Source organism: Podospora pseudopauciseta (genome assembly GCF_035222475.1).
Source record: "Podospora pseudopauciseta strain CBS 411.78 chromosome 5 map unlocalized CBS411.78m_5.2, whole genome shotgun sequence".
Classification (NCBI taxonomy): Eukaryota; Fungi; Ascomycota; class Sordariomycetes; order Sordariales; family Podosporaceae; genus Podospora; species Podospora pseudopauciseta.
Genome location: NW_026946666.1, coordinates 1,675,929 through 1,690,552, shown reverse-complemented (window position 1 = coordinate 1,690,552; position 14,624 = coordinate 1,675,929). Strand labels below are relative to the sequence as shown.

The window sequence follows — 14,624 nt, the reverse complement described above, 5'->3', positions numbered from 1 at the left end:
TACTGGGTTTTTGATGTCGACGCTCAAGCGCAGAAAACAGCCCACGACATCCACGATGAAACGATGCGAGACCTTGTAGGACAGAGCTGGCAATATTCCGTGCCATTGTCACATGGGGAAACCAAACAAGGCCCGTTGTCAGTTCATGAAAATGGAGATAGAAAGAGAGTAAGGTAAGATCTGTTGCGGCTCAAGTGCTGCCCTCCTGGCCAACAGGAAGCTACGAAATATTGAATGCAGGGTCAGGCTTTGCCGCAACGTTGCAGACAGCCTGAATGGAAGGAAGGTGACTGGGTAAGAGCAGCTGGGGGCCAATGTGCAGGTTCTCCGCTTTACTATTCGCACTTTCCCGTTGTCTACTCACATCTGAAGCGGCTTTTGGTATGATCATGACCTTCTTCTTAAATCTTTGAAACGCCGGCATGTCGGGTCTCGAAATCGCCGGGGTGCTTTTGGGGTCTATCCATCCCTATCTGATCTTGACCCTTGAGCACTACAGCGAAGGTCTTTCTACGTTGCGAAGGTGGAAGAAGTACTAGTCTGAACTGGATTTCCAATATCGAGAAGTTCACCAATCAAGATATTGATCTAGAGTCTTCACGACGGGCTCGCTCGCAAGGAAAACTCCATATTCTTAGGAATCTTTTGTATAAGTCTGTACCACGCTCTGCTACCTAGCTTGGCATGTAGTTGCCAACACGATCTTGGCGTAAAACTCGAAAGGAGGACCACCATCACAATCACCGACACCAGACATACATCCTCTAATACCTCAAGCCTCCGCTACTGACTCCCCGGCATCTAGACCCAAAGTAAAAACGACTGTCAGCTTCAGATTGCCTCAGTTAGTAGTCCACGTCAACAGCCACGACTGTTCTCGAATCACAACCACAGAACATTATCACTAGCGTGATTTCGGGCCTGACCAACACCTTGACGGTCCCTTTGTTATCGAAAATCACCACAACGATAAATATTTGCGAGGCCTTTCAAATTTGCAACAGAGTTGCGTTGCGCAGGATAGGGGCGCCTATGGGATCATCATTGACCACCAGGCGTTACGAATGGGCAGACAATATACCATCTACCCCCGCGATCCGACAACAACTTGGTCTCTCATCGCGACCGTCTCCACCTTGCACTCGTCATTTCATCAAACGTCCTTCAACTCCACGGCACCCCTTGGGCCCCGGACGCCCTCGGTAGCCATGATGTTTTCTTTCTTGCGAGGAATGGATGTCTTTGTATAGCCAGCCACTTTTCCGCAACACTCACCAACATTCCACCAATCCAGTCTTGTCGCCTTCGGAATCAGACAACCGCCTTGTCTTCGTCCTCGAGCAGGAACCCAAAGTACTCGCCCTTGGCTTCCTCCTTATCGAGTTAATGCTTGGCCAAACGCTGGACGCACTTCGCGGCGACACGGGACCAGGGAATCTTTCCCGAAGTTAGTCTGCTATCGAAATATGTCATCGCACAGAACGCCTTACCTAGGATCAAGACGGAGAGTCTGAATTACTGGACTGCGGTCAGCCGCTGTACGGATGGGGATCTCCACAACTGGAGGTCGGGGACTGATGGTACGGGACTGGACAATGAGAGCTTGTGTGAGGAGGTATATTCGGGAGTAATTGCGCTGCGCATTTTCAACTTATCACCCTTGGGGAGCGAAATTTTCTTCTTTGCTTTTTCCTTTTTGGATTGAATATCTTGGAAATATACACACAGCGATGGAGTGGACCGTATCTGATTTATTCGATCGTGGCTCTACCTACCAAAAGTGACAATCCCTTCTTCATTTTTCAGAGCTTTCTGACGTCTCAGATCTCCTCACACAAGTCCTGATCAACACGAACCCGACAACCTGGGATCGGACCCATAATAACCACATGCCAACGATCCTCGTTTTTCATTGTTCACACCCCACACATCAGATGCGAAAAGCGGAATAGCGTTTTGTTTTGGAGCTGTCTAGAACCATTGTAGGCATTGTAGACAACAAGGAAAAGGGGGAAGCAATTACCAAACAAAGGTGAAAAACCCGCTCGTTTGTGGCATTGGTGCGGTTGTGGCTCCGCTCTGCTCTTTTATATCTTTGTAACAACACCGAGGAGGACCGAGAGAGAGCGAGATCAAGCTTTTCACTGACAGGATGAAGAGCGGATACCGAGCAGTAAATCAGGATGGATGCTACAAGCCATTGCCCAGTGATATATTCCACGATAGGCGCTATCGTCCGCAATGTTACGTAACTTGAGGGCGACCTTGGGCAAGCTATCGGCATGTTCCGCGTCGAGGTAGCCCCTGGACAGGTTTTGATAGCCAATGGCTGGATGGCTGGCGTAAAACTCCAGTTGGGCCTTGCATGCGCAAAAATATAGTTGTAGTAAGGGTCTGTGTCACGGATTTGTTTGCAACATGGTGTATCCTGATGGGCTTCGGTGATATTCTACCAAGAACTTGATGTGAATGAGGCCGGTGGCGTCTTGGTTCAGGAGGTTTGTCCTGTTTTCCTCTAGCGCAATGTCATGTCGCTATCCATTCGGCCGATAAGCTGTCAGGTCAGAGCGGAAGGGAACCGCGGAGGTGTTCGAGCAGGGAGGGCGTGAAACATTTGGGGAGATAGGACGGATTGCTGCTACGGCAGTTGACGGTAGTGGCGTCTGGGTTGCAACGGCGCCGGAGTGTGTTGTGGAGAGCAGGCGGAGAACGGCGCATCTCCCGAGTTTGTCACCGAGATGGACGAGATGGAGGCTGTAGGGGAGATGTCATGAACCTGGCGTTCTGGGCTTCGTTTTGAGAAACTCCAGGGCTGTCTTGGACGAAGATGAAAGGATGAACCCAGGACTTAGGACCCTAACCCGCAAGCGAAGTTTCGTCGGAACGGTGACTGATTGGTTGATGTGTGAAGGGATCTGCGAAGGTGGGGCATCTCAAGTCTCTCTTCTCCCCCGCCAAGCGATCGTGGTTGGGGGCCCGGGCGCTATCGAGAGGGGTTACGCGCGATCAAGCGCACAACGGCTGCGGCCCTGATGCAGCCGTGACGACGTTGGGAACGATGACAGCCTAGCTCGCCTTGAGTCGCTCACTAGTCGGACCGGACCCCGGAGCCCATCATCGAGTCTGCCCTCCCGTCTCCCGTCCCCCCCGGGGGGAAAGAGTGGCACGTCAGACAAGGCACGAACGAAAAGAGCAGGAGTTCTGGTGGAGGTGGCGCTGTGTCCCGTCCGCTGGAACTGCCAGGTGGTAATGCGCGGGGGTGGGCCTCCCATTGTTCCCTTCTCTTGAGTGTTCCTCCAGCTCCAGTCCAGTGATCTGGCAATCAATCAATCCAATCCCTCAAATTGCAGCGAGCGTCCACCTTCGACCACACCACAGACGCCATCGTCCATCCGTACACAATCAGATCATCCTGTCGCCCACGCCGGACTTTCCTCCGCGCTGCGACCCCCACCACCCTGCGAGTCCGTCAGGCCAACAGCAATGGTGCTGACGCTGTCGCCGGAGCCCCTCGGCCGTTCACACCGTGACTCCCCGCGACCCAGTGCCCACTTGCGCTACCGCTGCCGTCATCACCCCCGTTGCTCCGTTGGTGAAAGCGGACCCGCCACCGGCCTCAGCCAACCGTTGCCTCCGCCCCGTTGACCGTTGAGTTGACCGTTGGATCTAACCGTCAACGCCGCTGCCGCCGCCATCAGAACTCAATGGACCTCGACGGCAGCACGTCTACGGACGGTGGGCCCATGGCCCTCCTCGCCGCCGCCGAGGACTTGACAGGACTCGTTCTCGACGGCGACGAGGTCAAGGTTTTTGTCAAGGAAGAAGCCACAAGCCCAGTGTCAAGCATTGGCAGATCATGCCAGGCTCCATCGCTGAAGTGGAAACCCAAAGCTCCCCCGAGGACCTCCGGTGCCCACAGCAGCAATCAAACCACCGCATCGCGGCATCATGTCACCAAATCCGGTAGACATGGCAGCAAAGCAGCAGCAGCTGCCAAAGCCGCCGCCCTCCGAGGCCCTCACCCATCGCCGCACCCTATTGTTCCTCGCCGTGTCGAGGACTGGGATCCGTGGAAAGGGCTACTCCATGAACTCTACATCACCCAAAACCGCATCCTCCGTGACATTATACAACTGATGGAAACCAACTACAACCTCAAAGCCACACCCAAAATGTACAAGAACCAGTTCGCCCGCTGGGGCTTTTTCAAATACGCCGTCAAGAGGCGGCCACGGTACAACTCTGACGAATCCCCCACCGACGACACCTACGGTTCAAAGTCGTCATCGGTCTCCATGATCTCCCTCAGCAGAAACAACAGTTACAGCACCAATTCCCCCACCTTCTTCGGCAACGACACGTCCCGCGCCGCTCAGCTAGGGTTAACTGCCATCCGCCGTTTCTTGCACGGGTACATCGACCTCGATATCAGCAACCTCCAGGTAGAAGAAGTCGCCGGCTACATCGACCCTTGTTATCGCTACTTTAAGGTATCCATGGATCTATTCGACTTGAAGGAGAATAAAACCGGAGGCGAGGTGTTAAGGCTGGCATTCCTGCAGATCGAACGCAAGCTCGAGAAGCCGACGATGAAGTCATTTTCGGATTTGTGTTTTGTCGTCCCGCATTTGTTATTGGAGTACGGGAGGTTAGATATCCTCAAGGCTTACTTCCGTTACTTGGCACGGTTAACAACCGTCAAGTTTGGAAACCACCCCGTCTCGGAGATCGCGGCGAGTTTTGTCGAGATGTTTGAGGAAGGGGCGGAGAATGAGGAGAGGCTGATGGGGTACATTCAGCTTTTGTCACAAGCCAACGCGGATGTCATTGAGGATATCCCTGGTGTGCTGGGTAGGACGAGAGAGTGGGCGAGGAATCAGAGTTTGGCTTGCCAGCAGAGGGAGGATAGGAGTCGCAGTGGGAGTCCAAATTCTTCGGCTGCTTCGTCGAAGGGGTCACCTCCTGATATGAACATGGCGGTGGCGCCTTCTGTGAGGGATAGAGACAAGAGGCGGCATCACATGCTTCGAGTCGAGGCCCAGAGTGTGTATTGGGCGCAAAAGCTGGTTATGTCGGGTGATCCGGAAAGCGAAGCGCTGGCTGAGCAGTGGTTGGCGAAGGAATTCGGGCATGATTTCAAGCCCCGGGTGATGGCATTGCTGGAGAGGCTAAAGATGATGAGGGATATCGGGGTATTCCCGGAGGTGTTTGCCAAGATGATGGAATGTCTGTTTATTGGGTGGCTGTTTGATTATTGCGAGTTTGTGGAAGAGTGGGCAGAGGCGTTTGAATGGGGGAGACAGGGGCTGGCACTGTCGGCGAATGAGCAGTACGTGATTTGGAGTATTCACTTGGAGGGGGTGATGAGAGAGCACGGCAGTGTGTTGGAAGCGGACGCACTGAAGAAAAAGAGACAGGGGATGGACTGGATGGAACAGGTGAGGACGCAAGTGGACAAGTTGACCTTGTAAGGTTTATCTTGTGTGTAATTTTAAAAGGTAAGAAGGGAGTTTTTAGTTTGAAGAAGGGTTTGATACCTTTGAAGATGGGTATGTTGATTGGTTACAAAACGGGATGGGGGAGATGGGTTTGCATTGGGAGATAATACCTTGGCTGTTTGCTCTGATGTTTTAGGTTATATGAAGATGTTTCTAGTCTCTGTACAATTTGGTTATGCACTCTTTTCAGTTTGGTTGCATGCATTGCCCCTTGTCAATCCAGAGAACACGGAGCTCAACATACCCGCGCTGATATCCCCAGTCACCTCATCTAGTGACTCGCAATGGGAAGCGTCACTAGGTCGGTGTACGGGCAATATCAGACGGGTCACTCTTCCGTTATTTGGACTTGCTCAGCTGAATTCTACGCCGACCAGATGACCAAGCAGTGCCCCTCGTCGATGATGATGATGATGATGATGATGCAGCCGCCAACAGGTTCGATCATCGGTCACACGATGAGTCTTGTCATGCCCAGAGATAGGTAGTCATTTGGTTGGAAAGTAAAGGAGCTGCTCCCAACTTTTAGATATTCACACTCTCTGTCCTCTTTCCCCCCCAGAAGATTTTCTTTTCCTAAACTCGCCTCCAAACTGGGCTTTCGACCTCACCAGAGCCCAGAACAACCACCTTCGACGGCCTTCACATGATGATACTACGTACCGTAAGCAAAACGCAAAAACTTCCTGTCGTCCTTTTCCTTCGACCTCCCCCAACCTTTGATCATATCTTTCTACCCTTTTCTTACCCATATCTACCACCCTTCACTGATATCTATCTTCTTTTGCCCTTTTGACCTGCACCAATTCAACTTTGAACTCATTTTTTACACCACCACAGTCTCTATATACCAAGGACGAGACACCGTTGGGAAAGGAGTTGCCCAGGGATATCTGGTACGTTTTACGCCTAGATGTAACGGGAAACGAGGGGTTGGGTATGGAGGCTGATGGGTATATTTCAGGGTTGAATTCGGTTTTCAGGTTGTTTCGGTTCGGTACCAGTATTTGAGGAAGACGGCGAGGGAGGAGATGGAGGGTATGTGCATTGTTTTTGCCGACGTTGGGATTCATGGGGAAGATGTTGGGGTATGCAGAGGGCTGATGTTTTTCGTGTTGATAGCGGAGGCTGAGCAGGTGTCTGACCTTGCTAAGGGGGCTGACCGGCTGTGTTGCTGCTGCCACCAAGCATGGTGCTGAGTGGGATTAGCTGTAGCTGGAGGTGTTGGCTCCGCCGGAGTTGATGGGCGAGTCGCCTACTTGCTATATAGTGCCCTGGATTGGGAGTGAGGATAGCTTCTTGGGATGGGGGACTACTGCATACATGGCGTAGCATACAGGGAACGCATGGGTCTGTTAAAGACAGTGGGCGGCATGGCGGGCATGGCGGGCATGGCAGGCATGGCGTTACGGTTTCTTTCGGCTGTTTGAGGTCTGAGGCGTCAGCGAAATATTTCGAGGGGGCTATCAGCATGGAATCAGGCGCTATGAGCATTTTCGGAGGCGTTTAAAACAATCTCTTAGGTGTCTAGAATCTGGAGGCAGGCGCTGTCAACACAATGCAATGTGTGTTTCTGGCAATACTGTAGGGTGTTTTGAGTTTTTAACTATATGTCATCAATATGGTTGTATGCGTTTCCACTATCGTGACAAATGTCGACAAAACAAAAGGGTCATCTTCAACACGTGAGAGAGCTATGGCTGTGCCGCCCGAATGCAACACCGTTACAGTCAGCACCCAACACTGTACCATCTGCACCTGCGCCTCCTTATGCCTAGACCCTTTATACATATTCCCGCCCAGTCTTCCCCTAACCTCACCTCACCTCCCTCATCTTTACTCCCCTTCCCCCCCTCCCCCCACAAAAAATGAAGCTCATCATCACCGGCTCAACCGGCTTCCTAGCCACAGAACTAACCCGCCAATCCCTCTCCAACCCTCTCATCACCTCCCTCATCACCCTCGGCCGGAAACCCTGCCCCCCGCCCGACCCATCCACCCTCCTCCCAAACGCCGACCTCTCCAAACTCAAATCTGTCATCCTTGAGGATTTCGACAGAGATGACTACCCCGACAACATCAAATCTGACCTCTCCAACGCAGACGCCTGCATCTGGACCATAGCCATCACCCCCGCCCAGCTCAAGACCGTGCCCTGGGAGACAACGGTCAAGGTCTGCCGTGACTACGCCGTGACTGGGATCAAGGTGATCTCCTCCTTGACGGATAAAAGGCCGTTTAGATTTGTCTATGTCAGTGGTGCGAACGCTGTGCGGGATCCGGCAAAGAAGCCGTTGTTGTTGGGCGATTATTGCGTTCTCCGCGGCGAGGCGGAAAACAAAATCTTGGAGTTTGGGAAAACATCTGGGGGAAGGGTGGAGGTGGCGATTGCGAAGCCGGGGATTATCTCTGGTCCGACCAAGGAGACGGGGGTGTTGGTGAGGGTGTTTTTCGGCGTGGTTGGGATTGGGAAGGTGAGGGTTGGGCAGGTTGCTGGTGCGTTGTTGGAGGGGGTTGCGAAGGGGTTTGAGAGGGAGACGTATGAGAATGAGGATTTGGTCAGGGTGGGGAGTGGGACGGTGGCGGGGGGTGAGTAGGGGTTCGGTTGCGGGGGTTGTTGGGTAGTGCAACGTGTAGAGGATGAGACTTTGCTTCTAAATGCTTTCCAAGAAGTTATCCAGAATTTCCATGTGAAGGGGATGATCTACCCTGCCACCTTCATACCCAGTAATACCACACTCGCAACCGCATAAATAATCCCACTAACCCCCCAAGGCAGCCCCAAATCCTCTGGATCTCCCGTCTTCAACGCTTCCACCCACAGCAGGGGCATCACCATCGCCCCCATCAGCGTTCCCACCGTCCGAACGAGCATCACGACTGAAAACACCACCCCTGTCTCAGAGTCCACCTGCTTGACCACATGCTCACTCTTTAGCAGCCCAAAAGTGAACATTGGCAGAGCTATTCCCAGTGCATACACCCCCAACGCACAAACGAGCCAGCCAATACTAGGAGCGAGGGCGATGCACAATGCGCCGAACGCCGACAGAAGTAAACAGATTTTGGCGTTGTGAATCGTTGTCCTCGTGGGACCGGCTTCGGGCTCATGAGCAGACATGAACCCGGCCTGTTTTCGAAGGAGGGCGGGGATGATGTAGGTTAACAGAAAAAAATTAAAGACGGCTTTGACGGAGAGGAGGTAGCCGATGGAAGAGAGAAGGAGGTGGTAACGGTTGGTGATGTAGAGGGGGAGGAGCTTCGTGTCGGAGGAGGCGAGGGAGGCGAGGAAGAAAACGACGAGAAGTAAGACGAAGTTGGGCGTGGGGGCGGTGAGAAGGGAGAGGATGGAGGACAGGCGTGTGCTGAAGAGGGAGAGCAGAGACTTGGGTGGTGCTTGAGGAGACGGCAGAGAAGACCTTTCTTCATCATGCGTCTCTCGGGGTTCAACTGGGTGCGGGGGAGGCGCTATGGGAAGCAAAGAGATCAGGGGTGCCGATATCAACAATAGACCAAGTCCTAGTACGAAGGGTAGCCACAGCCTGAATGACATGGTCATTGATGCCAGAGCAGGCCCAAGCTGACTCGAGAAAATGGAAGTCGTAGCGTTGAGGTAGGCGAAGAAGGTCGCCCTATCACTTCTATCAGTCACCATTCTCACAACTATTCCGACTCAAAACTCACCGCAGAACCACATCCCCCGTCAACTCCGACACCAGAAAGTACACAACCGAGTTCAACACGCAATCACCTCCCAGCCAACTCCCCGCTGGCGCAAGCACAACCCATTCCACCGGCAGCCACCTAAAGTACCCAACAAACAGCATCCACCCCAGCAAAAAAGCGCGGGGGACCAGGTTCAGCCTCAAAACGAATCCGTACCCATATCGATCCGCCAGCGTCACCAAAGGAATCGTCACGAGAAAGTCACCCCCAACCCAGATGGTCTCCATCACCCCTTGCAACTTCCCCAAGCGCTGCTGGATGGTATCGAGCTTGCACAGCTCTTCTGGGATGGTGCCGTCCAGGGGAACGGCTGAAGGATCACTGAGGGAGTAGTAGTCAAAACAGAGCCGGGATTCAATCACGCGGGTGGTGGGGAGTTGGTATAGCGACCATGAGAGGTTGATGAGGGCTACCAGAAGAAGCAGCGGGCGGATTGCGCGGCGGGGAGTGGGGTGAGAAGAGGATTTGACGAGGGAAGGCGAGCGGCTTCTTGAGCAAGACGGAGGCCGGTCTAACGAAGGGCGTGCCATCTCATATGGTGAGGGGTGGAATACCCGTTGAGATGTATGATGTGAAGGTGCTGTAGGTGGTGGATTCAGGTTTCTGGAGCTTCACCGGGCGCTAGGGAGGGTGCCCCACTTCGTGCCCGTTGAGAGCTCCGCCCCCGCAACATGAGGGTCCTCTCAAGGAGACTTGAAAGCAACCTCGATTCTTGTAACACAACACCTACTCCATGAGAGCTTTAGATAATGTCGATCACACACCTCCCATCAGGGTCTAGCTCGTGATAATCACCCGAATTCTCATCCAGCAGTCCTTCAAAGCCTCGATGAAACGCGCCCGCCAGCTCGAAGCTCTCATAATCCTGGATCGACAGATAGGGCACAAGAAAATGCCCTACCCGCCTATACGTTCCATGCTCTGGAGTCTTTTCAAGAATTATGCCCTCCTCTGCCGCGGGCTCCCAATCCCCACAGTACGCCGTCTGCTCCGCGCCTATGTGAAGCAGAAAATATGTCCGACCAGGCAGCCAGTCACTGTCGTCTTTCAGTGCAAGCGCAACCGACTCTCGACACGTGTCCCAGCTCAAGGCCAACGGGTGGTCAAAGAATTCCTCATTAATCTCCAATACTTCCGGGAACCGGACTGTTCCTGAAATGCTAATCCAAGGCTGTCCGTTCTCGATGTATCGGTATATCTTACGCATATGGCCGCGAAGACGAAGTCGACATAGATTAGTGCCGTCAAACAAATTTTGAGATGTTCGGTCAACCTCGACGTCCACCAATTCGACACTAGGCACTGTCCGGGTGTATTCAGAGCTCTGAGGCCATGATACTGTATCCATGATGGACGCCCAGGACCAGGATGGTGCCACTTCTGTTTCCCTCGGAGCATCACTTGACCGTTGTGGCTCGCTTCCTTCTTCGTATTCAGCTAACAACCACACCAGCGAAGGCAGTAGGCTGTCCTTCCACATCCCCGCCAGATAGTCATTCGGGTTCCGTTTCGCAACAGAAGAAAACTGCTTAGCCAAAGCTGACACAGCTAGCAGGCGATCATCCGGATATGTCAGAGCCGTGGCAGTGTAGTCTTCCACAAGACGGAACCATCGCAGTTCCAGTTCGTCAGCAGATAGCCCCTTCGTAATCGCCGCCATACCCCGTGTCTGGCGCTCCAATCCATCTTGATATCCCTCGGGGAGAACCTCAGATGCGTCCAAAGCATGACACTCCCAGTACACTTGGTCCGACAAGAAATGTGCAATGCGCGGTGCGAGCAACCTCTCTTGATACACCCAGCCTCGTTCGTAAAGGGGTCCAACAGCCCGCAAGGAATGAAACCCTTCGGGAGTTGCCTGCAGGGCAACGCTTTCTTGACCAGCTTCGACGACGACCGTCGCCCGACAAGGATTGATCGACGACAAGTCTCGATCAAAGACTAGCCCGTCAAGCACACTGGCTACGGAAGCCGAGAGATTCAAAGATGAATTGGTGTAGACCTCGTCCATGTGCATGATATCAACTGCTTTCTCTGGTCCGTTGTCTTGCTCGATGCAGAGAGCGTCAATCCATATGTATCGGAATCCAAGCCCACGCGTGACTTGGATGGCATGGCGGAATACCGCTGCTTCGTCGCACGCTAGAAGATGGGGGACTATGTCTTCTTTTAGCAGGAACTGAGTCTGGGTGGTGAGGAGCAGCTTGGGTGGATTGCCCCATCTGTGGCTGAGGGTGAGGTACTTTGTGTCTTGGGGCAGAGATTCGGACACTACTACGCGGATGTTCTGAGAGTTTTCAAGACTCAGTTGATCAAAGTGTTTCGGCAGCGGCTCGGTGGTAGACCAAACGTCTATCAGACGCCGTGGGAGACGGCCTGAGGACCGGTTTGCGCACTGGGCATGCGATGAAAGGCATGTTTCCAACCAGTCCTTGATCTGGCCCAGCGTTTCAGCTGACCATGTAGTAGGGGCACTGAGTATGCGGGTACTTCTTCCATTCCGAACTAACACATACAAGTATCAGCCTCCACAGCTCCACCCACACATGATGTCACGTTCCTCACCATCTTCGATGCTCAAACCCCCTGCATGAGATCTAGCCTTTTGGTCCTCGGCACAAAACTCCCAAAGCCTGAGATTCACACTCGTCAGGTTGTGCAGCAGAGTAAACCTGAGCTCTGCTGTTCTTTTGGAGTCTAGGGGGTCATTGATTGCCGGGATGGTGTTGCTGATGAGAGAGCACATGTCACATTGGTTTTGATGAACGTGTCGGATTATTCGGTCTCGGTATGACTGATCCAATGGCAGGGACGAGACTGTTTCGATGATTCCCGATGTCAAGACAGAACCTGCCTTTTGGAAGATTACGGTGCAGTCGGTGCATATCTGCCGGCTGTGGGGGTGTGACATGGTTAAGTCACTGATGGGGAGCAATTCAGAAGCAAGCAAATGGTGAGTTTTTGTTCTGTGAGATGTTTTGAGAGTCGAGGGTCGAGGGAGATGGTGAAAGGTTCAGGGGAAGAGCACAGGAGAAATTCGGTTCAGCCTCGAGCTGGGTTTCAGTGCGGGGTAAGGTAAATTAGAAGAGAAGTGCGGTCTGGCTACTGGAGCGAAGACCGGTTGACTGTCTTGACTATTATGGGATGATGTCCGGGTTAGGGTTATTGGACGATTGATGTGGGAGGCTTGCAATTGATGTGGGAGCCAGGAGGTAAGAGGAGATACGAGGAAGAGATACGAGGAAGTTCGGATAATTCTGGTGGATATTTTGTATGCTTTGAGGGGGAAGTCCGGAGGATGTAAGAGGTATAAGAGGACGCTGTGGAGAGTATACCTATTTTCTCTTTCCTTTCTTTTTCTTCTTGATCCGGCAATTCAATCTTTCACCTGTGACCTACGCCTGTACCTAGCCATAGGTCGTTAACATTGACTAAAGTACGGTTAGGAAGAATTATTTGGTCAGAAATTGCATACAGATTTCACTCCTACTACCTCGGTACCTACTCATCATCAAAAGAAACCGGCCTGCCGCCATCACCCAGATCCAGTCTTCCCCTTACTATCCCGCTCAATGTTATATTACGATTAGGAATAGACCAATACCGGTAACGTATATTATAAGCGAGTCGTACATATAAGCGAGTCGTACATATAAGCGAGTCGTACAGTCTCCACCACCCTACAACAGCTATCCTCAATTGCTACACCACAACACTAGGAACCGACTATAATTATATCAGAAGCAGCTAAATCTGAGGCTTCTTCAGCATCCTGGCAAGTGCGCGCATTATGGCCAGGCTTGCCGCATATACCACAGCACTGAGTCTTCGTACGAGACCCCCCTGTACCACCACCACTTTGTCAATTTTCCTGGATTACCTGCTCGCCTACAGCCTTCTGATCTAGTAGATCCTGTGCCTCTTGTACGGCAAGTGACCCTCCAAGCCTCACATATGTTTTTTTGGCTCTCCGTCTCTTACTAAATACCTCATTGGCCTTTTGCAGTGCCGAGAGCTCTATACGGAGAAGAGCCACCTTGTGTATTACAGTTATCATACCTTTAGCTAATCGATCTATAGTAGCTAATATAGATATTGGAGAGCTACTTTAGTGATTTAATATCCGAGTTTTAATAAGTTTTAACTATAAAGTAGCTTTTCGAGGGTTATATAGTATTTAAGAGAGCTAAGGGAGTACCGTGCCCGGCCTTAAAGATAAAGATATTAACGTATAAAGCTTTATATTTAGCTTAGAATGTACCTTCTCTAGATCGTATAGTATAAAGCTAGTACCCGTAGAGCTACTTTATATATTCTTTTCCATTATAAAGGCGAAAAAAGCATCGCGGAAAGTATAAAATGTCACAACCCTGGTGCAGGACGGTTGTGGGGCCACGGGAATAGGGGCCAATCAGGAGAACGTATAGGGGAGCCAATCACAGTGAAGAACAAGAGTGATCAGTGTGGTCAGGGCACTAAGCAGACTGAGCAGGGTGATCAGTGTGGTCAGGGCACTGAGCAGGCTGAATAGGAGTGATCAGTGTGATCAGGGCACTGAGCAGACTGAGCAGACTAAACAGAGGGGATTAGTGGCCTTGGGAGACTGATCACGGCTTGGCACGAGGACTATATATACGGAGGAACTGGCTGGCGTAGATAGACAGTTCCGCAGTATGCAATACAAGTCACAATCGTTGGTATTCAGACTATTGTGATGGAGACAAGCCATTGTTGTACACTGTTTAGCTGTACCGAACTAGGATTGTTCAGAAGTGCCTTCAACCAGTATCCTTTTCAGAGGTTCTGGATAGGGGTTCGTCACAAAATTATATATTGAAAGCTTATTAATAAAAAGCGCGTTATATACGCGTAGTAATTAGTTAATTATATCTTTTACACTACGTAATCTTAATAGAAAAGCTCGTATATATAGCTTAATAATATATCGGATAATAGCTTTTTCGAATTAGGTATTATATCGCGTCGTGTAAGCCGGCCGGCGCGTCGGTTAGAGAGAGTTATAGCTAGTACGTTATAGAGCTTAGCTATAGCTCGGAGGCTTAACTTTTATTACTTCGAAGAGCCTTAAGGGCTAGGAGTATCCTGGCTTCCTTTAAAGTAAGAGGCATATTAGGTTATGGAAAAAATTAATGTTAGGTATAAGGAGGACACGTCGTGGTGGAGACTGTACGACTCGCTTATATGTACGACTCGCTTATAATATACGTTACCGGCATTTTAACCACAGAAAGAGAGGGACAGTGGCAGTGATTATTGGTGTGCAAAGCGAGGCAAAAAGCTGTGAGAAAAAAGTGATGATGGTGAAATGTGACAGAGAAAAGAAAAGCTACAAAAGGTGTGTGGGATATACTGGTCAACAAAAGCCCTAATCTAGAGCAA

The 14,624-nt window shown here is 51.5% G+C and overlaps 4 protein-coding genes across 4 annotated transcripts; 2 read left to right on the top strand and 2 right to left on the bottom strand.

Annotated features, from left to right (window-relative positions):
- Positions 1-3,704: 3,704 nt before the first annotated feature.
- On the top strand, positions 3,705-5,471 carry QC763_504210 (uncharacterized protein; the record flags this gene model as incomplete). Its single annotated transcript, XM_062913014.1, has 1 exon — positions 3,705-5,471. The coding sequence occupies one exon, from the start codon at positions 3,705-3,707 to the stop codon at positions 5,469-5,471; it is 1,767 nt and encodes a 588-aa protein (XP_062764260.1).
- A 1,874-nt stretch (positions 5,472-7,345) lies between these two features.
- QC763_504200 (uncharacterized protein) lies at positions 7,346-8,095 on the top strand (the record flags this gene model as incomplete). The annotated part of the gene is made up of 1 exon (XM_062913013.1): positions 7,346-8,095. The coding sequence occupies exon 1, from the start codon at positions 7,367-7,369 to the stop codon at positions 8,093-8,095; it is 729 nt and encodes a 242-aa protein (XP_062764259.1). The 5' UTR covers positions 7,346-7,366.
- On the bottom strand, positions 7,713-9,754 carry QC763_0084500 (uncharacterized protein; the record flags this gene model as incomplete). The annotated part of the gene is made up of 2 exons (XM_062906174.1): positions 7,713-9,130; positions 9,183-9,754. 2 exons carry the CDS (start codon positions 9,752-9,754, stop codon positions 8,203-8,205), a joined length of 1,500 nt encoding a protein of 499 aa, XP_062764258.1. The 3' UTR covers positions 7,713-8,202.
- A 1-nt stretch (position 9,755) lies between these two features.
- On the bottom strand, positions 9,756-12,215 carry QC763_0084490 (uncharacterized protein; the record flags this gene model as incomplete). The annotated part of the gene is made up of 3 exons (XM_062906173.1): positions 11,790-12,215; positions 9,989-11,729; positions 9,756-9,804 (listed from the first exon to the last, which is right to left on the bottom strand). The coding sequence occupies exons 1-3, from the start codon at positions 12,133-12,135 to the stop codon at positions 9,756-9,758; spliced, it is 2,136 nt and encodes a 711-aa protein (XP_062764257.1). The 5' UTR covers positions 12,136-12,215.
- Between the last annotated feature and the right edge of the window lie 2,409 nt (positions 12,216-14,624).